We start from the raw sequence: 22,738 nt of genomic DNA on the forward strand, positions 1-22,738 counted from the left end.
TTATGAGGAAAAGAGAAGATTCTATATTCATTTCAGAGATGAGACTAAATGGAAATGAATAAACAATTACTAAATGATCCTAAATGCTACGAAAGAGAACTACAAAATGTGAACACCAGCAACAACAATAATGGCTAATATTTATGAGTGCTCACCTTAAGCCAGTCACTGTACTAAGCACATTATATTTGTTATCTCATTTAATCTCCATGACAAATATATGGAGTAAGCATTATTACTCCCATTTTGAGGTGGCAGAAAGGGGACTGAAAAGCTTAAGCAACCATTGCAAATCGCCCATTAAATAAACATGGCATTTACTTAAGATTTAAACCCAAAGAGCCATCTCCTTTCATTAAATCATAATGCATATCATAAAGGAAAATGTGACACTTCAAAATATGCTTAATACAAATAATCCCTATACATGCATATTGTGCTCAAAACTAAAAAGTGACATTGTGAAGCAAATTTTTGCAAATGAATTCTGACTATGTTAATGACATACAAAATCACCCATGGCTCTAGGCAATATTAGAGACTGATGAAAACACAAATTATTTAAATTGAAAATTGATGTTATATAAAGTTAAGCAAGATATATTTTTTCCCCTATCTGATTTTAAAACATATTTTTTACATTGTTTTTCTTTACAAGTATATTTTTGTAAATTACTTTATATAATCAAATATATATTTTGAAATATAAATTGTAGTACAGAAATATTACACTGCTTCTTTTTGTATATCATTTACAATATAGATTTTAGGTACTTTTTATGGCATTATTAATTTTATACATATCATAAAGAGTGGGTTTTGAATTATTAGCATCCGAACACTAAGTAAACTAGTTAATTCAGCTGGCTTTATATGTTCCTTTAAATACAGTAACTGGTCGCTCTTTTGGGGTAATGATTTATAGGTGGAGCATCTAACTGGTTCCCAACTGTTTCAAGAGCCCAGGAGTGCCAGAGAAGCAACAGAGAGTCATTAAGCTTGAGAGAGGAGTGGATGTGAACAGGGGTAAGTCTGGCCAGCCTCTGTGGATAGGTAAGTGTGTACATAATAACACTGAAAAAGATCCTAAAATAGTATGAAACCAAAATTGACTAAGATTAAATTTCCCCAAAGGCCATTGAGATGGGACCTTGAAATTAAAAGTGTTGATGAAAGGATGAGAACTTTAACACACATCTGATTTGTAATTTGAGATCAAAATCTTGCATACATTTTAAATTATATTCTGATTATAGTAATTTTTAAATGCAGGAAAGTACATAAAAGTTAACCATAATATCACATCTCAGACATAAATATAGTTAATAATTTGATGCAATTTTTATATTTTTTAACCAACTAGTAAGTGAAAGAGATATTGCTTTGTATAAACATTTTTATATTCTGCTTTTCTTCATCTACTACCATATTGTGACCATGTTTTATTGTCATTAAAAATTATTTAAAGGTTTTGTAATGGCTGTACGGCACAGTTTATTCAACTTTTTTTGTGTCACAACTTTCAAATTACTACTTTTGTGAACATTTTTATTTTAGGTATATTGTACTCTAGTCAGGGACATAAATATCCACATTTTTTACCAATTGTTCTTTTGGAAGCTTTTGGGAATAGGCAATGAATACACTAGCTAACAAACAAACAAATACATCGTTATCCTGGTTTTATACTCACTGGTTGAATGAGTAAACAAAAATTTATTTAGTCTTTAGTTTTCTCATTGGTAAAATGGAGACAATTATAGTTCCTAACTTGTAGCAGTATTAAGAAGATTAAATAAGGCACTTAGCACAATGCTCTAGATATGCTGCATACTCTTAATTATATAAATAACGATAATTATTATTACTATCCTGACTGTAGATCTGTTACACTCTCGTCTGGTGCTGTCTTTAGGAGGTAACATGCTTTGGTAAAAAGATCAAAATTTAGTCTGACAGTGTGTGATACATGGGTAAGTTACCTTACCTCTTCAAACTTTGGTATTCTCATTTGCAAAATGGGGATATCACCACCTATTTTGTAGGATTGTGAAGTTATTATAGATATGAGCCAGAAACACTCAACAAATGTTAGGTACTTCTTAGCTTCCAGATCCAATGTTTCATAGCAGATATATTTCTGATTCGAACTAGTGAGAATTAAATTAAACTAATAGTAGTTTAGTTAACCAAATCACTCTCTCCACTGAAAAGTAAGCATGGAAAAAGAAAAAGTAATATACTTAGTTCTGAAATGCGATCCCAGTATATTGTGGGAAATAATCACAGTCAAGAGCATTCCTAGTCTATACTTCCCCTCCACCCCGAAAATGAATCATATTTCCTATACAAAAAAATATTGTAGTCAAGATTATTATGAAGTGAATCATCTGAACCAAACTGAAGCTGTGTGGAGTTATCCAAATAGCTCTGATTTGATCAGTTCAATCTAAAGCCATAAGAAATCAGTCAAATCAATTTAATGACACTGCCCACTCAAGAAACTGTTTGAACCACTACATAGAGCACAGTTCTACACTCTCCACATATTATGTCCCGCTATGTACATCTCTGAATAAGCATGATTAAGATGACACAGTGACTTTATGCCCTCCAGGAGACATTTCTTCATGTCTGAAGTCAATTTTAGTTGTCACAACAGGAGGAGTTTGATGTACTATTAACAGGAGTAGGCCAGGGATGCTGAAGATTCTATAATTAACAGGGCAGCCTCTCCCTACCAATGTCCAACAATAAATTATCTTCCAAAAACATTAACAGTATCAAGGATAAAAAGACCTCAGTCTATAGTGATATTCACTGTGGTCAAAGTATAAAATACAATTTGTTTTAAAACATATATTTATTCTTTTAATTTAGAAAGAATATACAAAACAAGATAAAACAAACAGAATAAGAAGAGAATGAGTAGCACAAACTGTAAAAGCAGAGATGAGGTGATCTAGAATCATCAATGGAAAGTCGTGGGAGCGATACAGGAGGCTCTACAACCATGCCGAGCAGTATTTGGACAAGTCCAGAATGCATCTACATTGGTCGTTAAAAAAGGAGGAAACAATGTATTCTCTAGTCATCTCACGGCCTTGAATTCAAATACTTCCTTTGTAGCATGATTTTAAATGAATCTGTGCCATGTTTTACCTTAAACATTGTTGACAAACCCTCACCTGAAGAATGAATAGAAATCCCTATTCTGCTGTACCCATCGAATATGCTTCTAGGTCTCTCACTGGGTTTTGTTGTAATAATTACTAAATTTTCTTTTTGATTGTTAATTTTAGCATTAGTAAATATACTTTATTTTTGGTCAACCAATAGCACCCCTGTAATAGATGGACACGGCACACCTAAATTTGGAGTAGAGGTTAACGAGAGGGTTTGTTAAACCAGTTGTGCTCAGAGTCGAACACTATGGAGAGTGAGTGAGCACAGTTATATTTCCACCTAGTCTTCTGCAACATAGGAAAACCTTGTAATATGATTTGAGGGAAATAATTATCTTTATTATACAAGCACAATACCAAGGGAAAAAAATCTCCCCTGCCTCAACATTAAAACATTTACATTTGAAAGTTTAAGAAGCCACTTGCCATTCTCTAGATTCGTTTTGTATGATACACAAATACGGATGATATAGCAGATATAATATAGGCCAGACTACTAAGTAAGCGACCTGGTAAACTGTAGGTTCATAGCGGGAAGAAAGAATGTTGCATGAGGTTTTGCACGTTGTTGACTGGACTCAGGTGAATAATTAACACAATCCATGTGGTGATTAGGATCAGACGGTTAAATCAGATTTTATGCAAATATCAGTCTTACCTAGAGCCTGACTTTACCAATAATTTTAGGAAACAAACCATCCAGAAACGGTGGTATAAGGCCTGAAATTAAAAGCGCAGTATTATGTATGCCTTGACTTCTGAGGAAAACCAGGTTCTCAAAAGGTCTAACCACAAGTTCCCCTAGGAACTCTGCTCCCATGGATGAAGTCGCCTAGTGAAAAGTCCTCCCTGTTTCAGGAACCAGGTGCAGTCTCCTCTTATCACTGAGCACATGGGGCTTCAGCTCCCTGCCACCCACAGAATTATTCAAACAATCGCACATCCTCCTGTGGGAACCAAGGGACACTTCACTCTCTTGATACTATAAGGCACGTCTCTCACTTAGCCTGACTCTATTCACTCTGTTCCCAGGTACAACCCCCACATGGCCTGCATGGCATGTGGTGTCCATCTCCCATGGGCTGCAAATACACATGACTGATAATCTGCTGCTGATCTCATCTCTCTGATGTTGGGTGTCAGATATTCAGCCATCCCCATAACCCTAGGTGGGAATAGCTTCCTCATCAATGGGATTTAAAAACGAGGTGATTAAGACAGAGGCAGGAACCAAACAGGGAGGGGTCTAGAACAGCCTGCACAGTTTCTCAGGTGTCCCTTCTTATATCACACTGAGCTCCTTGACCTAGACTTATAGGGAGGGTGTCTAATAAGCCATGCAGTTACTGCCTCATACAGAAGGGCGCATTTAGGTTGTGAAACATCTCCATTCAATACTTTAATGATTACTCAGCTTATGAGTTAACTTCCAGGGAGCCAAGATCACAAATCTAGAGAAGCTAAGAGCGTTTACCATAGGCAACCTAAAAAAGAGATATCTTGCTCAAAACCTTCCATAGATAAGGGCTTCCTCCTTGAAAAAATAATTATTTGGGAATGCTCGGCATTACAGTTGTCAGAATGTTTACAGAGACTGGTCCAGTCTACCTGCCTTTTTTCTTCCTTAATATTAGAAATTCAGAATGAAATGGAACATAAGGCAACTTCTTTAACCGCTCCCACTTCACCAAACATGAAAGACTGAAAAGACTGGTATGACACTATTTGGAGCATGAGAAAATATTACGTAAATGTTCAATTCAGAAGTATACAGAATAAAATTGTGATAATTCTTCTTAAGTCTAGGTATGGTGGATCTGATACCAGTCTAATAGGACTAAAATTATTCAATGTTTGAAAATGACTGATTTCTAATTTTTAATTGATATATCCAAGAATGTGGACTGTTTGAAAATTTAAATGTCAGCATACTAAGTGATTTTATTATATCGTTACTTTTAATTCATGAGGGTGATAACTGCCATCCTAAATATTTGCTCTTCTCTCTCTAGCTAAGCTCATTTAAATAGGTGACAATTAAGACTAACAACTCAAGAAATAAAAGCTAATAAAAGAATCATATATATATGCAGTGTTTTAAATTTTACTTCTTTCTTCACATTAAACAAGAATTTTAAGTGACGACGTTGTAACTGTAACTCTGACTTTAATATTCTCTGCAATCACGTAAATAAGATTAACATATATGTAAAAGGTAGTGAAAATATCTGATGAGCTGAGATTCTCTGAAAAAATGGACTGACTGAAGTTGATAAACTTTTTGCACCAAACAGCAAGGAAAGCTTGAGCTGTGTTTATTTGTGAGCTGTCCTTAAATGAGTGTATTATGAAGATCAGTCCTGTAAATTTTCCTATTGGAAATGTGGAGTGTGCAATGCCATCGAGGTATTTTTCTTGCTGAATAACTCCTTCTATGTATTCTTATAGCGAAAACTATGTGCCAATTTATAGTCATTAGAATCCACAAAATAGTATTTTCTGTAGGCCATCATTATGATTATAAAAAGTCCTTGTGGGTGGAGAAGAAAAGAAGAATTAACCAGAGCAGAGAGGTATCAAACGTCATAACAATGTTCTAAATTATTATGCAGGTTTGCTATGTCTGTGATTATCTTATGCCAGTCACATAACCCTGTGGATTTTAGTTTTCTCATTAGTAAAATAAGGAATCGGGCTGAGATGTCTCTTGAGAACTTTTTAGTTTAAAAGTGCTTGTAGAGTATATATATGGCTCTTTGTATTAATCAAAATATCTTATTTATAAACCATGCTGAGGCACAGTTATTTTTCATTATTTTATTCTTATCTTCAACCAGTTAACATAGTATGTGCATGCTTTTTAAAATATGCTTGTATTGTTACGAAAAGAGGTTTGGATTAATATATACAGTACAAAATATATCCTCTTATTCCACAATAGAAGTATACTTTTTTCCCTAATTTGGAATGGCAAAAATGGGCTTCATTACTTGTTGTGCTATACCAATAACTTTAGTTTGCTTTAAATCAACACTATTGATTTTACATCAAATTAACATTTGAAAATTACTGAGTAAACTTAAATTTAGATTTTTGTAGTAAGCAATACAATGTAAATATAACTCTAAATCAGTGACATACTAAATATGTCTCCAAAATATGAACTAGTTGCCATTTGTAATTGTCCTGTAGCTAAGTAGAAAGTTACATTTGCTATGTTTTTCCACTGAATAAACTCGATAGTAACTATCTTCCAAGGAAAGAAATTACACTGAAAAAAAAGTCAATTAAAGGTTGATAATATGTATCCCATGGACATGAAAAACCAGAACAGAATCCTTTGTTTTTTATAACTTATATTTCCTTTCAATGTAAATATCACCCTCAAATGTTGATCCAGGAATAAGACCCACTAAGTTTTTGACTTTTTATCATATAAAATAATAATACTTTATTACCTTTTAATATTTACACCTTTAAGTTTACATTGCTAAATAAGTCAAGACCATGAAACAAATGACCTAGTATATTTTTCACCATATCAAAAATATCAGACTGCTATAAGAATGCAGTTGCTGGCTGCATTATCATCCACCATGGTGAGCTACAATTAGATATAGAGAAACAGTCTTTCTATTGTAATTTTCCAATTCCACTTTGAAATATAAACTGCTTTTTAAAGAAGTGAAGAATATAACATGTGCTTGAATCTAAATTCCATTTCTCTTAATGACAAGAACATTTGTTTATAACCTATTTTTTTTAAAAATCTACTGCATACAAACATAGGAACTCAGCATATCTATACATTATTTACTAGCATACATAAATAATGTCCATACATTATTTACTAGCATGACAATTTTAATTATCTCTTTACTATGTGGAACTTGACTTTGATAGCTATTAAATCTATTTTTATATTGATTTACTTTTATTTTCACATTAATCTGCATGTAAAGTTCAAATTAATTAATAAGAGTGTGGTATTTTTCCTCTGATGATAAACAATTTATATATGTAATCCATGAAGCAGTTTCATAAAATTGTGGTTTAAAATACCCTTAAGTAGAAATAACAAAGGTCTATATATATTCGAATCAGAAAAAGAAAAACTGAGTTCTCTACTTTATATGGCTCTTTTGGAACATCTATGAATACATTCAGAGTTAGCAATTATTTTAACATTCTGTAGGCCTCTAGAGCGCCATTCAGTATGATGTAATAGAATCATATCCTGTTGAACCAATAAAAAAATCTATACAATGTCGAATAGTAATTTTCACTGAGAGAATAAATTAGGTTTAAATCATTTACATCTTACATTAGTTCAGTTGTACAAACATCAACTGTGTACAGGGAGTCTGCTAATTAATGGAATGCCAATGATGAATAAGGTGACTTTGTGTGCCCCTTCTCCCCAATATCTTAAGATCTGGTATATTTTGCACTGCTTTGATAAATATTCCATTGGATATATTCACATAATGCAATTGGAGTAAAAACGAAAACAAAAACAAAAACAAAAAACAAAAACGATGTGGTTTATTCTGGAAATTCAGAGACCTCTTGCTGGAAACTGCATCTTGATTGAATTGTAGAAGATAGGACAGATTGGTCAGGTGACGAATGATGACGAGGACATTACAGTCGGAGAGGACATCTCGGATGAATATATGTTAAAAGCAGGTCATGTATTTGGAAGTAGGAATAGTTTGTGTTAGTGGAGCACAAAGTTCACATGAAAATGATAAGGCCTAAGACTATAGAAGTAATAGGAAGGGCATTATATTTCAGGCTGACAACTTATACTTTATAGGCAATGTAGCATCATTAAAGTCTTTTAAGGAAAGGTGGGATATGACCAGATTTGCATTTTAGATTTAAAATTAGCAAAATGATTTAAAAATAGAATTCAATAAATGCTAATGGGATTGATGAATCTATGTCATAAAATATTGATCTTCAAGCAACAGTACGTCTTTTACTTTGTGTGTGTGTTATGTGTGATGAACAAAAAAATATAAGAATCTGGAACCCTTTTACATTATGCAAAATTAAACATCTAATTTAAATAGGAAAACAGGTTGACTTCTAGAACTTATTTCTTTGCTCAGCTAAACTGATCTAAAAAGTAATTATTACCAATTTTAATGAATATTTATTGTAGCAGGTTGAATAATGTTTGCCACAACATTCGGCTCCACTCAGAAACTCAACATATAGACTTACTTGGAAATAGGGTCTCTGCAGATGTGATGTTACTGTGCAACAAGGTCAGCTTGGTTTAGGGTGGTTCCTAAATCCAAGGACATGTGTCCTTATAAGACTACGTGAGGATACAAAGACATAAACACAGAGGGAGGAAGGCCTTGTGAAGACAGAGACTAGAATGATGCAGCTACAAGTCAAGCAACACCAAGAACCGCCAACAACCAACAGAAGCTCAGGGAGAAGCATGAGCCTCCACAAGGAATTAACCCTGAAAACACCTTGATTTCAAACTTCGGCCCTCCAGAACTGTGAGATAATAAATCTCTGTTGTCTTAGACACACAATTTGTGGTAATTTGCTACAACAGCCCCAGCAAACTAATACATGTTTACATGGCAGTGTTTCTCATCTAGGCAGAATAAGAGCTATGGGAATTACTCTGTGGTACTTATAAGAGAATATTCTCATTAGCACAGCATGAAAAGGATGAAACACTATCCTCCTTCGATTTGTATGTGGCTTCTCCTGACATGGTTTTCCCTCCCTGCCAGCTTGGCACTTATTTTCCACCATGATTTGCATTGGGTGACATATCTGGGCTTTATTAATTATTCATCTAAAGAGAGAAGGCATATATAGAAATCATTTCAGCTGTGTGTATCCTGGTTTCCCAAGATGCTGACCTTACTCTTATGAAGACTCTAGTTAAAGCTAATTTGGTATTTGTCATCAAAAAAGCTCACTATTTTCAACAATACACTGTGTTGGGCTTTTGTTAAATGAATGTTTGAATATTGTAGCCATAATGATTTTTTTTTTAAATTATTAGACTGTGAATTCTCCCTTTTGTTTCACGTAGTCTCTTTGGTATAGAATATGATGAGCATCAGTGTTTTGGGAGACAGCTTACTGAGTCAAAAGACATGGGGGAATATTAGCAAGTTTTTAAAATAACAGCATACACTTGTTTTGACTAAATGAGGGAAAACTAAAGGTAGAGAGAGCTGAATAACCTAAAAGGAGTTTAAATTCATTGAAATTGGAATTCATGTGATTGTCAAGACAAGTCAGGAAACAAAAACAGTAGAAACCCTAAAGACTTTGAAGGAGTGGCCTGGAACTAAACTTCTTCCCCTGGAACGGAGTGAACATATTTCAATCTTGAGAGGTATCTAACTTCTCAGAGGACGAAGTGACCATGGAAGCACTGCACGGAGGAAAGACAACACACACGAGGGGAGTCACAGGAGGCATACACTCCGATGGAAGCGGTGCTCACACTGAGATTTCTCCCTTCCGGTTCTGGCAAACTTTGAAATAAAAGAAGTACAACCCTATCCCCTAACCTGCAGGTTTAAGACAGATCATAGATAAACCCTCTAAGGGGTTTCTAGAAAGATGAGAGAATTCATTTCTCTCTCCCACAAGAGTGATCAAAGCCTAGATTCCCTGCTGGCTGGGGCCCCAGAGTACACAGCACTGCTACTCAGAGGAGGGCAAAGTGGGAGGTGTGTCTGTCTGACGATTCCCCAAAGACCCAGGATTTCTTTTCTCATTGAAAAATCAAACAAAGCCCTTACGGCAACAGTTCACTAAGTTCAAGAAAAAACAGAGGGTCATCTTTGAAGGAACCACTCCAGTTTGAATTCCAGTAGAGGTAAATCTAAATCATTGTAACTTTGGGAAAGTTATCCTTTACAAGTGTGTTCAACACATCTTTTTCTTATTATAAACATGTATATTTTTCTTGAAAAAGAGAATGTAATTTACATTCTTCAAAAATAGACAAAAAATAATCTGACCTAAACATTAGTGAGGAAAATGACCTGTCACCAAATTTTTGACAGTAAAAACAGTCTCCAAGATAATTAAATTGTGTTTTCCCCCCCCCCGCCCAAAGCAAGGGAAAAAAAAATTTAGAGACTGTCACTTAAAAAACAAGTGCTGTAATCTGTTTAGATTGTAACAAGAAAAATAAAAAGCAGATGTTTTGGTTCTTCTAAGCTACATGATCCAATATGGTAGCCAGTTTTCACACTATTTTAATTCACATTAATCAAAATTAAATAAAATTAAAAGTTTAGTTCCTCAGTTGTCTTGGCTAAATTTTGATTGCTCAATAGCTACACGTGGCTAGCGACTACAGCAGATTGAGACATTTAAAGTTCTACCGGAGAGCACTGCTCGGAGCTATTTCTGTGCCCTTTTTTTTCTAAAATATTGACATCTGTATTTTGTGTTTTCCCCCCCCCCCAAACCAAGGGAAAAAAAAATTTAGAGACTGTCACTTAAAAAACAAGTGCTGTAATCTGTTTAGATTGTAACAAGAAAAATAAAAAGCAGATGTTTTGGTTCTTCTAAGCTACATGATCCAATATGGTAGCCAGTTTTCACACTATTTTAATTCACATTAATCAAAATTAAATAAAATTAAAAGTTTAGTTCCTCAGTTGTCTTGGCTAAATTTTGATTGCTCAATAGCTACACGTGGCTAGCGACTACAGCAGATTGAGACATTTAAAGTTCTACCGGAGAGCACTGCTCGGAGCTATTTCTGTGCCCTTTTTTTTCTAAAATATTGACATCTGTATTAATTTCCTGTTGCTCTTATAACAAATTACCCAAAATACAGTGCTTTAAACAAAAGAGATTTGTTCTCTCACAGTTTTGGAGGCCAGAAGTCCCCAACTGGTTTCACTGGGTTGAAATCAACGTGTCGGCAGGACCACGCTCCCTCCAGAGGCTCTAGGGTAGATCTGCTAGTCTCCTGTTCTGGCCACATCCCATGGCTTGTAGCCAGACAGCTCCAATCTCTGCCTCCGTGGTCACCTTGCCTCCCTCTTCTGTCTGTGAAACCACCCTCTGCCTATCTCTTATAAGGACACATATGACTGCACTCAGAGCCCACCTGGACGAGTGCAGGATAATCACCCTATGTCAATATCATTAACTTAATCACATCTACAAACACTTGTCTTTTAAAGTAATATTTATAGGTTCCAGGAATTAGGACCTGAGATCTCTGGGAGGCCATTATCCAATTTACTACAACCTGCTACAATACTATTTTTCAAATTCTATTTTACTTTATTTGATTCTGTTACCAATTTATCATTTACTCCACTGGGCATCTATAGGTATAAATATTAATACAGTTTTCCAAAGCGTATGATTTTTCCTCCAGAAAGGCTTATACGCTTAGAAAATCTAGCTTCCAATTTAGCTTCAGGTATTTTTCCTCCCCATCTTATGGTTGTCAAAGCCCAGGATTGATGGAAAAGCCTATGACAGCACTAACTCAAAACTTTACAAACCCACTTGCAAGGATTACAGAACATGTTGTTATATTTTAAGCCACACCTGAGTCGGAGCGCTATTTCCTCTGGGCGAGCTGCTTTTCCCTTTTGCTGTGAGTTCTAAAGTAATTCCATTGACAGTATTGGTTTTAAAATAAATATTTTTAAAGGAAGCCATCTCAAAAAGATGCATGTCTAGATATTGTAATGAGAATGAAAATAAAAAGTAAAGAAATAGAGTTGGCTGTAAAAACTACTCAAAACAATTAGAAAAATGGATAAATAAAAGACAATCCAATAGAAATATGGGCAATATTCCTGAACAAACACGTCAGGAAAGAGGGTATACAAATGACCAGTAAGCATAAACTCTTTAAAAATCAGGAAAATGTTCATTAACACTAAAATGAGATATAACGAACACCCGACAGAAGGGCTAACACTTTTAAATCGATGCTAAGTGTCTGAAATTGTATAGCAACAGGAACACATTGCTGTGAAAGTCTAAACTGATACAACTACTTTAGAAAAATTTCTGTCATTCTTAACCAACTTGAGTATATACATATGCTATCTTGATATTACCCCTTCCTGGTCTCTACCCATGGAAATGTATTTATAGCAATTCTACAGAAAGAGCCCCAAATTGGAAACATTCAAATGTTCCTAAACATGAAATGAAAGAAAAATTGTGGAATATTCATACAACAGAATACTACTATTAATGGAAATAAATGAATACCCCATCAGCATGGATATTATCACAAATATAACTGAGGGTGCCCAATGAGTGCATCTGGGGTGTCGACGTGATTTCTTACCTGGAGCTGGTCACATGGATGTTCACTTTATTGGAATTAAGGACTAGGCAAACAGTGGTAGTGTACCAGACTCTCTGGTTTCCCTTCCGGCTCTATCACTCAGGCTGTGTGCCTTTGGGCAAATATTGACTTTCACTATTTTTATTCTAATAAACACTGCTAGATTAAATTGCCTTTGTCTTTCATACCATGTTTTTCGTATTCACTGTGGTATTATTTCACTGGGTTGAAATCAGCGTATTTCATGACACAAAAAAGTGTTCCATAAACAATTAATAAAAGAAATTATATATATCACGGTTTCCATTAAGAATATTACATACTTTTCATTTATTGAAAGTTGAACACGCTCCTTATAAAATTTGTCACACTGATAAAAATATCAGTTTTTTGGGGTTTTCGTTTTTTCTTTTTTTGCCTTCCTGTCATGATGCCGACATCTAGAACACTGTGAGCGCAGGGTTTCCTTTCCAGGAATACCCAGAGTACACAGTAGAAAGGACCTACATTTGTGTTAGGGCTCATTGTAGGCTTCTTCTGAAGAGTTCTAATTTTTCTGAAGAACTAAATCTCTCTGTCTCTCTACTCATCATATTTGCTATAATGAAGTAATGACCAAATAAAATAAACCCCTACAGAATATTTAAAATGATCTCCATGGCCCCTTTATAGTAATCAGATCAGTCTGCACATAACAATGTTGCCCATGAACTAATAAAATACGAACTGGTCATCATTATAGCTACTATTTCACATTAATCTCAGCAAGTAAATTCAGAGGTAAAATCTTTATATATATTTTTTTGTTATGAACTACCAAGTGTTTGGTTAATTTAAAATGCTTGCCCATTAGGGCATCTGCCATTTTCTGGTTATAGGGAGTTTTATTTTTATGAGTCTACAGGAAGAGGTAGGTAAGAATCTAAAGGGAGATTCACTGCATAAAGCCGATATTCCAATTCCCTGCCCTGTCCGTATCCAGTATCACTCCTCCCCTGACCAATTGGAAGAACAGGAAGAAACATCTCTTGGAAGGAAGAAAATACATTTTACCAGAGAATTCATATACTAAAGCCAGTGTTTGCTAATCATGTGTTTGAAGACTGAATTTATACTACCTAAGGGCCTCAAAAATCCTCAATCTTTAAAGTAATTTGGTGTTGGTACTGCCTTTGTAGAAGAAACAAGCAAAAATAAATTCTCTCTAAAAGAATGCACCATCAATATCTGCCCAAAAGAAGTTCCACAGATACAGTTTTGAAGAAACTGAAGTCACAGTCAAGAAGATGGATGCGCATAAGGATAAATAAGAAGGACAGGCAGATAGGAAGTCTATGAAGGAAAGAGAGAAAATGAGGAGCGGGAGAGGGAGGAATAAACAAGCACTACTAGCAAAAATAAGCAGAAACAATAGATAGCAGAATTAAAATTCCCCAAAGTCCATATATTGGAATAATTAGACTTATGTATAATATATTTAAGAAATACAAAAAGGGAATTCAAAAGATGCTTAAAGGAAAAGAAACTTTTTATATGGCCAAGTAAATTGGAAAAAAGATGCAAATAAGACTTATAGATACATAAAATACAACTGACCTTGAAACTCAGTGTTTGGATTTTAAAAAGTGATAACTTTAACCAAAGAGAAATGGAAGGAAGCTTTTAAGAATATATTCAAAATGCATCACAAAAAGCCCAAAAGATGGATAATAGTATTGGTTTTTACTTTTTAAATATTTCATAAGACTTCAGGCAATTTAATTAACAAGCTTCATTGTTTTAGTCTATTGAATGGACACTTCCCAATCCTTTACTTAAAATATTCTTAAGGTATTCTTATATGTGTTTGTATATAAATGTAACCATACATTTATGACATACAAACAACATTATGTTTTACTTGTATATAAAAACAGAAGGCAGTTTACTGTCAGAGAAAGTAAGCAATGGTAAATAACTGAAAATAAACAGATTACTATTTAAATGAAGATGGCAACACCCACAACGAATTTTAACTGTGTGATACTCACAGTAAGAACAGCCATAGACTTCGATTCTGAGCCCAATGCGGCCTTCTCCGTTCCAGTCCAGGGGCACCATGCGCACGTAGCGGGCAACGACCGGGTGCTGCAGGTCATGGCGCACCACGCTGTCAGAGTTGATGTTCCCAGGAAATGCCTGGAACAAGGATGGAATGAAAACTTAGGGGAAAATACCTTGGAAAGAACCGTGTTCTCTATGTCATAAAATAAACTTAAATTTTCTTATCCAATGGCAGGATTTTATATTCTCCACACCATAAACAATTTGAAAAGAGCTTCTATATATCCTTTAAATGAAAACAAGTCCAGTTTTAAATGGAAACCAGGCCAAAGTTTCCATGGGTCCTTTTCTGTGTGTAGATATACTCTTAAAAGAATGAAATACTATATGGCACCCAATGTAGTATGCAATAAACATTTAAGTTATGAGTTCTAATATTTTAATTATACAGTAAACCATTTTTCATGGATTCCAACCATATTTCTTGCTTTTAAAAATATCTCTAATATCTCAGTTGAAATCTGATAGCTTTCGACATCAGTTAGGTAAAAAGAACAATTGACTGTGTTATGCATTTTTTTAAAAAAGAAATGACAGAGTAAGAGAGCCACAGTCAGGAGATCCTGGGTGGCAGAGGTCAAACCAGGCGCAGGAAGACTAGTGCAAGGAATTGAGAGTCGATGCCGATGTGGACTGTGTGGAAAATAAGAAAATACAAGAGAGATGGTGTTTCGAAAGAGACTTAATAACATTTTGAGAGAAGGGAGAAAGAGAAAAGATATAAATCAAACTATTCCAAGGTAAGAACACACAGGCACTGGTGACAGAAAGGGGAGGGGAACTGGGGAAAACAGCTCTTCCCTCAGCAACCTCTTCTTTTTAAGTAACAGCATCTGGATTTTCTCTAAAAGGTCACCCATTCTCCATTCGATCACCTGATTCGAGAAGTAGAAGCCACTCTCTAGAACCAGGGGTGGGCACTTAACTCAGTGAGACTCAACTACAGTCATTTATTCTGGGAAAGGAGGGGCTCCTGGCACTAAGCTCAGGTTGGCAGCTTCGCTATCACGAAGGAATGGATGTCAGAGAAAGACAAAGTAGACACAAGCGTGAGGACATCGTTTCAGCATCTAAATCCAAAGCTTGCTCAAGAAAATCTCTGGGCATTTTCATGATTGAACTTGTTTCCTCATTTTTTTTTTTTTTTTTTTAATGTGACTGAAAGAATATCAACCAACACAGAAGTATTTGAAGGGAAAGTTAATTAGTGAAGATTTAGATATATTGCATTTTAGATTTCACCATTAAATTAAAAGGCAACATAGAAAATCCGAGATGTTGAGGAGGACAGTATTTTATTCAAGGTTGGCTTTGCAGAGAGGGTACATCTATCATTTATGAACAAATGTATGGCATAGGGTATTTTCGTCAGCATTCACAGCATCAGTAGATTGTTATTTGCACTTTTCATTTCCAAGCATAGAGATTTGAAGCATTATCCTAATTGAAGTTTAAAACATTTCCAAAGAATGGTGTAGGCGTTCCTGATCCTGTCTTGAATATAAAGGCACAAATATATGTGAGATATCTTTTACATAGCAATTTTTGGAAAAGTTAAGGAACATAGAAGAAGGTGTAGACATAGATTTAACAAAGACAACATCTAATATTTATATATCATTTTATTATTTAAACATTCTAGTACACACTGTATTGTTTGTGCCCCACAGAAAACCTTGTTTTATAGGGATGCTGTTTTTTTTTTTTTTCCCCCCAAATCAGGAACCTCAGCATCAGAAAATGAAAGGAATTGCTGATGCTGAATAGCTAATCAGGGCAAACCAGGGCAAAGCTGGGAGCCCACCCACTCCCATCCTGACCTTTGGAAATCAAATTTTCAGCTAGGAATAAAGGTTTTTCTACTTTGATGTTTGATACTGCACGTTTGAATATCAAATTTAAAGTCTGATAGATAATTTTTATCATACCACATTTTGGACATACATTAAATTTCTGGCCTATTTATTAGCATATTTCGTCTGCATACTTCTCTCTTCATTTTTATTTTCATGAATTTTGACAAAAATTCGTATTTTCCTTTCTCACATTTTCCAAAACATGCTCCTATTGTGGTCATTAGCAAAAGCTCCTCTGCAGGTTTTACACAAGGAATTAAAAGTATAAATGATGTTGCTTACTAATAGGAAAGAAATACTGGTCTGCTACAGTGCATATATCATTTTAGTAGTAATGACTACAATGCCACAGGCCTTGAAAAGGACCGTTTTTTTGTTTTGTTTTTACATAATTTGACTTTTACATTCATTTGTAGCTTGTTACACAGATGTAAAAAAAATCAAGGTAAGACACAGAGCTGAGTTTTGCAAAAACATTTATGATTTGGAAATCGACATCAAAATTGAAGGATTAAAATGAATTTGAATCTTTCTTGAATAGAACAATATCCTTTAAAATTCAATCTTCATTAAGACAAATGTCACACAATATATGCTTTTTGAGTATATAAAAACACCAAATTCATTACTGTAAGACTGAAAAATCAATTTACAGAAGCTTGTGAATTATATGTCATTGCTATTAAATCTCCTTTACTGGCTATGATGTGTACGTACATATGCTTAGAAGTATAGTTTTTTTTTTAACTAACATCACATTTATGTAACTTGCAAAGCTTTATGGTTAGTAAAGCTAACAGAAATATGTTAAACCTATGGTGCTAATTTAGAGTTACTGTCCTATAAATTGTAAATATACAGCAAAGAGTTAGAGCTTTTTTACATATTGTGAGTCATTCAGAAGGATAATTTTAGAATAATCTAAACATCACTGAAATTTTAACAACTGAAAATTCCCCACCATGTGCACTAGATATTTCTTCTAGCTCAAATAACAGTTCAGATGGTTTTGGAGGGAGAGGCAATTTTTTTTCTGTAATGTACCAAACAGTAAATAATTTCGGAGTACATACCTCAGTCCCATGCCCTCTTTCTTCTTCTTCCTTGTTATTACTACTTTTCTGGAACAACACTTGAAAAATGTAAAAATCATCTTAGCCCACAGATTTTAAAAGGACAGGGACTTGAGTGGGCCCATGGGCTCTAGTTTGCCAGCCCCTAATCTAAGAGAATCTTTCAAATTAATAGATCCTCCACTTGATTCAGATAGGATGCAAAAGTCTCAAGTCATCAGAAGACTGTTCAGTCATTTGGCATTTAAAAACCAATATACTTTAGAAAAGCATTTTGTCATTCCTTGAAGCGTACAATTTATCAGACTAAAGGAAAATATACAGGGATTTAAAAGTATGCTGTGTGTGATGCCTAAACTAAAATTTTTCCCTCAAATTCACTATTATGGGGTCTGAAGTATAATTTATGAATTATTTTATGAATAGAATAAATATATTTAGTCAGCTAAAATCTCACATTTCAAAAAACCTAAAATTAGGGCACACAAGCCCCTGCAGCAAATGAATGAGATTGTATATCTTGGTGCAAAAGTTTGGTTTAAGAATGAAAAATGTGCCTAAAACTCTCTGCTATTGCATAAGCAAGCCTAGGTGAAGTTTTAGTGCAACTGACAAGTTTTGCATATAGGAAATTAGATGAGGGAAAAAATGATACATGAATACTTCCTAAAGTGAGATCTTATTTTCTTAAAATATGAAAGGTCTTGGCTGCAACAGAAATGCATATTGATTATTCCTTAAGCTGATGTCATAAACCTGTGATCGCTATATGTTTCTGAAAGTGAAATTTTATTTCTGGCTAGATTTTAAGTTTTATTTTCCCCATGCTAATAATTTGTCAAAATGTAGAAATAGATTTTTCATTTTGCAGCCCTGATGTGAGTGAGTCTTCAGGCTTCCGTACATTCTCTGCTGAGGTAGAAAGAAAACAAGTACCTTCATAACACCCTACACCTGTTACACTCCTGCTATGGCCTCTTCACCTGGACTCTGTTCTCACCATTGTCATCTGGCTATACAAACACATTCTGAGGACTCAGCTCAGACAGAGCTTCCTGACAGTAGGACGTCTGCTGACCCTCACTTCTCAACCCCTGCCACTCTGTAAGGGCACCTTGTAGCACCCTAACTTTTCATTTTCTTCACTCAGTCGTAATTACTTCATTATGTTTTTGATTACCTACCTAATGACTATTTCAGAAGTAGGTAAATCAGCTTTGAGGTTTGTGATAAAAACTTTGGTCCACCACTATATGACATCCCTAGCACAGTGGTTGGTGTCCACTAAGTATCCATTTACTGCCTGAGTAAATGAATGAATAAAAATGTGCATCCCCATACTCCCACCTGTTTACATTCCATAGCTCTTGTTATTCTTGGATGTACAAAAACCAGTTCAGTAACCATTTATAGTTAATAAGACATATGTTTGACTCAAATATCGTACAGGGAAAAAAATTGAGCACGCTACTCTGATTCATGAAACACTAGACTAATAAAGTATTCCCAGTGGTATGGGGATGTCATTATAAGTATATAAAATGTATAGGAATTACAGAGATCATGGGGAAGAAAATCACACAAGAATCAGATCATGCAAAAATAACATAAAAATCAGAGGAGAAATACTAGGAGCAATGTGAAAATAACACACACATGCACACACCACATGCCCATCAAACCTCAGATGTTCACATGTAATTCACTTGAACTCTTCTAAAAACATACTCTTTTTGGAGGGACAAACTATGGCAAACAAGTTGTGAGATAAATGCCAAAACACTCCATCTACATATGAGCAGGAATACTCTTTCTGGATATTTCTGCTCTTGACTCAGTTAAATATATCTTATCTTCTACATTGTGCTCAAGTTATGTACAGATTTTAGAAATATTTTACTAGAAGAATCATTAATTAATTAAGAATTATAACATAAGAAAAATACTCTGACTTAGCAAAACAATAAGGTACAACATTTTAAAAGTCTAGTTATCTTTTTGTTTCTTCATTTCTTATGGGGATCACACGACGATGGTGTTCCATAACTTTTATCCTTTGTGCTCATCTGTTCTCAGTCTATGCAGAAGGTGGATTCCATCTTTTTGATGCCTTTATTGCCTCCCACACTTTATTCCTCAATCTAGTTTCAGGTACAACGTTCTTAGATGCCTCCTTCCCCAACCCCCTCATCCCCTTCTTTCCCGTGGTTTAATGCAATATCTGCTGTATATTCTATATAACTTAAATTCATTATTTTATGAATCCATATTATTTTTATCTCAAACTTTCCTAAATATTTTCTTTATCCTACATGCCAAGCCATAAGAAAGGATGAAAATAAATTAGATAAATGCTAAACTATTTCTAGATAAAGCCAGTCAGCAGAGAGCTGAATACTTGCATTGAAATTTTGATTACCGTTGTAAAATTGCATTTACTGAATTGTGTTTTGGCATTTTTCCACGGTCTACACTGAAGGAAACCTCCATATGGGATTCGTCTCTATCTTCAGAGATGTTGTTGGATACTTTAACAATTGTCTTTTTTTCAACATTTAAAATAAATACATAGACAAAGTCAGAAGACCAAAGGCATTGTTATCAAGCTTAACAATGTTGAAGTCCAACATTCCTGACAGAAGTTTGGAGATGGAAATGTTTGAGAGAATGTATAAGGAAGAATACGGTGAATAATATCCATGTCCTTCAAGTAAAAAGTCAAAAGATATTACTAAGGCTTGACATAACAGAAAACTTACTTCTAAGTATATTATTAGAAGTAACATAATTAACAAAGAGACAATTAAAAATATGTAATTTCTAAAAACAGTACAAGTATGGGGAAGAGTAAGTTAGCTAACTACAAACTGATTTATCAAGAAGTCAGTAGTCAAGAGATAATTTCAAAGTTGGTAAGTGATCAAACTGCACCATATAGGGAGAATGGAACCTGGGATGAGATAATGAGAAGACAATTTTTGCTTTTAAAATAAATCCTATCTGTACTATTTGATTAAAAATATTTATCTATATACTACCTCAATAAAAATAAATCACAAAATATGTTTTTGTGGGGTCACATCCATAACTTTGGCTTTGAGATTCCTGGCATACAACACAGATGGAAACAAAATAAGTTGCAAGATTCATTATATCTGTAAAAATGAAATCTAACCAGTTGCTTGAAAAAGCATAAGACTCCTGGTACTGAGCCCAGAAAGGAATTTCTCAAATGAGTCCTTATGTAAAAGGAACCATGCTACACAATAAACAAAGTATTCAACAACATCTGTATAAGAAGATAGAGACAAACCTCACAGGGGGTTTCCCTATGGAAAAATGCCCAAACATAATTCACTATACACAATTTTACAATGGTAACCAAAATTTCAGTGCAGGTATTCAGTTCTCTGCTGACTGGATTAAGCTAGAAATAGTTTAGCGTGTACAGAGGAATGGAGGAATTGCACCGCCTTCAGGTCATCTTCCATAATCACTGCTTTTCTTAAGTATTGTATAAGTTCAATGGCAGTAAGTTTGTGGATATACTCCTTGGAAAGTACCCAGAGTATATCTCTTTCTACATGTGGAATCAAATGCTTTCACATGCATAAGATCAACAGAATGATCAGGTTTTATTTAGGGTGAGGATTAATAATAGCAAAGTAAATTACCATCTTTTGTGTCTTTTCAAAACGTGAAATTCTTCATTTGCATAGCTTCATACCATGAGATAGCAGTAAGTTTGGCACTAAATCTATTCTCTGATTTGAACATTAATACTGAGTTTATTCTTTCTCAATTTAATATACTTATGCTTCCTGCCATTTTTATATTCTACAGTAAGGTTAACACACAGTAACGTTTCTCTGTAATACAGAAAAGAGCCCAAATAAGGATACTTCTGGGATGTACAGAAGCTAATTTTTTCTAATATGTTTGAATCTCACCTTTCATTGAAAAAAAATCTTATATTCCTCCATTTTTACTATTTCTAGTTTTCTACTTCCTTCCTCTGCAAAATGTCTCAAATAAATGGGTTGCGCTCTGCATTTTCCTCTTTCTCTATGCTGTCTTTAAGCTTCAGCAATTTGCCTCCTGCTGTATTTCCTTTTGAAATAGAAATCAGAAAGGTCGCTGATGATGACCCAGTAAACTTTTTCTTGGTTATCTGATTTTTCCATTTCTCTGAATCTCTCTTATTCAAGGACATTTCTATTTTGGACATTTTGTTTGATCTCAGATTACTTTTCCATCCTCTTCATTAGATAGTCTTAATTTTTCTGTGGATTATTAAAGATCATGTTGTTCACCCTAACTTTTCACGAGTGAGATCATCCACTTTCTTGCCTTAGTCTGAAGTCCTATGAGGATATTTTGCTGTTATTTACTGTCTCCTCCACTACCCTGATTTAGTTTTCTGACTTCCTAGAAGCAAGAGTAATGATGGCACTACTTTTACTGATTGGATTACTCCAGCTCCCTTGCCCTCTGGCACCTGATTATATTCCGCTAACGGGGCACACCAAGAGATGGCCAGACCCTCTCAGGAGGCTTGTCTTTAGGGGCTCCAACTTTCACTGGTTTTTGAAAATACTGTTTTTTCTTTATGTTCGTAAGCCCTAGGAATGACAATAGCTTTCCTGTGTTTCTAGTTCAGGAGTGAGTCATCGTCCCTTGTTTGTTCCCTTAAACCTGGCCACACTTCTGTTAATTGTCCCGTCACTCAATTCTGTTTAGGTAAACACTCTAGAATGTACCATCTGCTTCTGATCAGAACACTGACTGGTACATATGTGCACAAACTCCTTATTATTATTACCTTTTAACAATTTTATTTCCAAATGCCCAGTTGAAAATATGTCCAGAATTCTCCTAATTTTCTAATATCCTAACTTTCCTAAAATCTTTGGCTCTATTAACCTCACTTTCCCCTCTGCTTTTTATTATCACATCCTAATTACATTTCCTTATCTATATTAATTTTCTTCTCATTTCTATATCTATTCCAGGGTTTAGAACTTCTTAATTATTTCAAACCTGAGATATTGTATAGTTTTCCATTTCCTCCTAGCTTTCAATCTTATTCCTTTCCAACACAAAATATGGTATTGGTCATGTCAAAGTCTCTAAATCAAAAGTTTCAGGAAATCTCTATTTCGTACTAAATAAAATCCAAATTCTTTACTA

At 34.6% G+C, this 22,738-nt stretch overlaps 1 protein-coding gene across 1 annotated transcript in view; it reads right to left on the reverse strand.

The window, feature by feature from the left end:
- Positions 1-22,738, reverse strand: part of CNTNAP2 (contactin associated protein like 2) — a 1,631,342-nt gene that overhangs the window by 910,891 nt on the left and 697,713 nt on the right. Inside the window, exon 4 of the mRNA XM_025039033.1 lies at positions 14,547-14,694. Coding sequence (XP_024894801.1) covers positions 14,547-14,694 — 148 coding nt within the window. The remainder of the gene's footprint in view (positions 1-14,546; positions 14,695-22,738) is intronic.

The sequence above is a fragment of the Pteropus alecto genome, unplaced genomic scaffold, assembly GCF_000325575.1.
Source record: "Pteropus alecto unplaced genomic scaffold, ASM32557v1 scaffold48, whole genome shotgun sequence".
NCBI classification, from domain to species: Eukaryota; Metazoa; Chordata; class Mammalia; order Chiroptera; family Pteropodidae; genus Pteropus; species Pteropus alecto.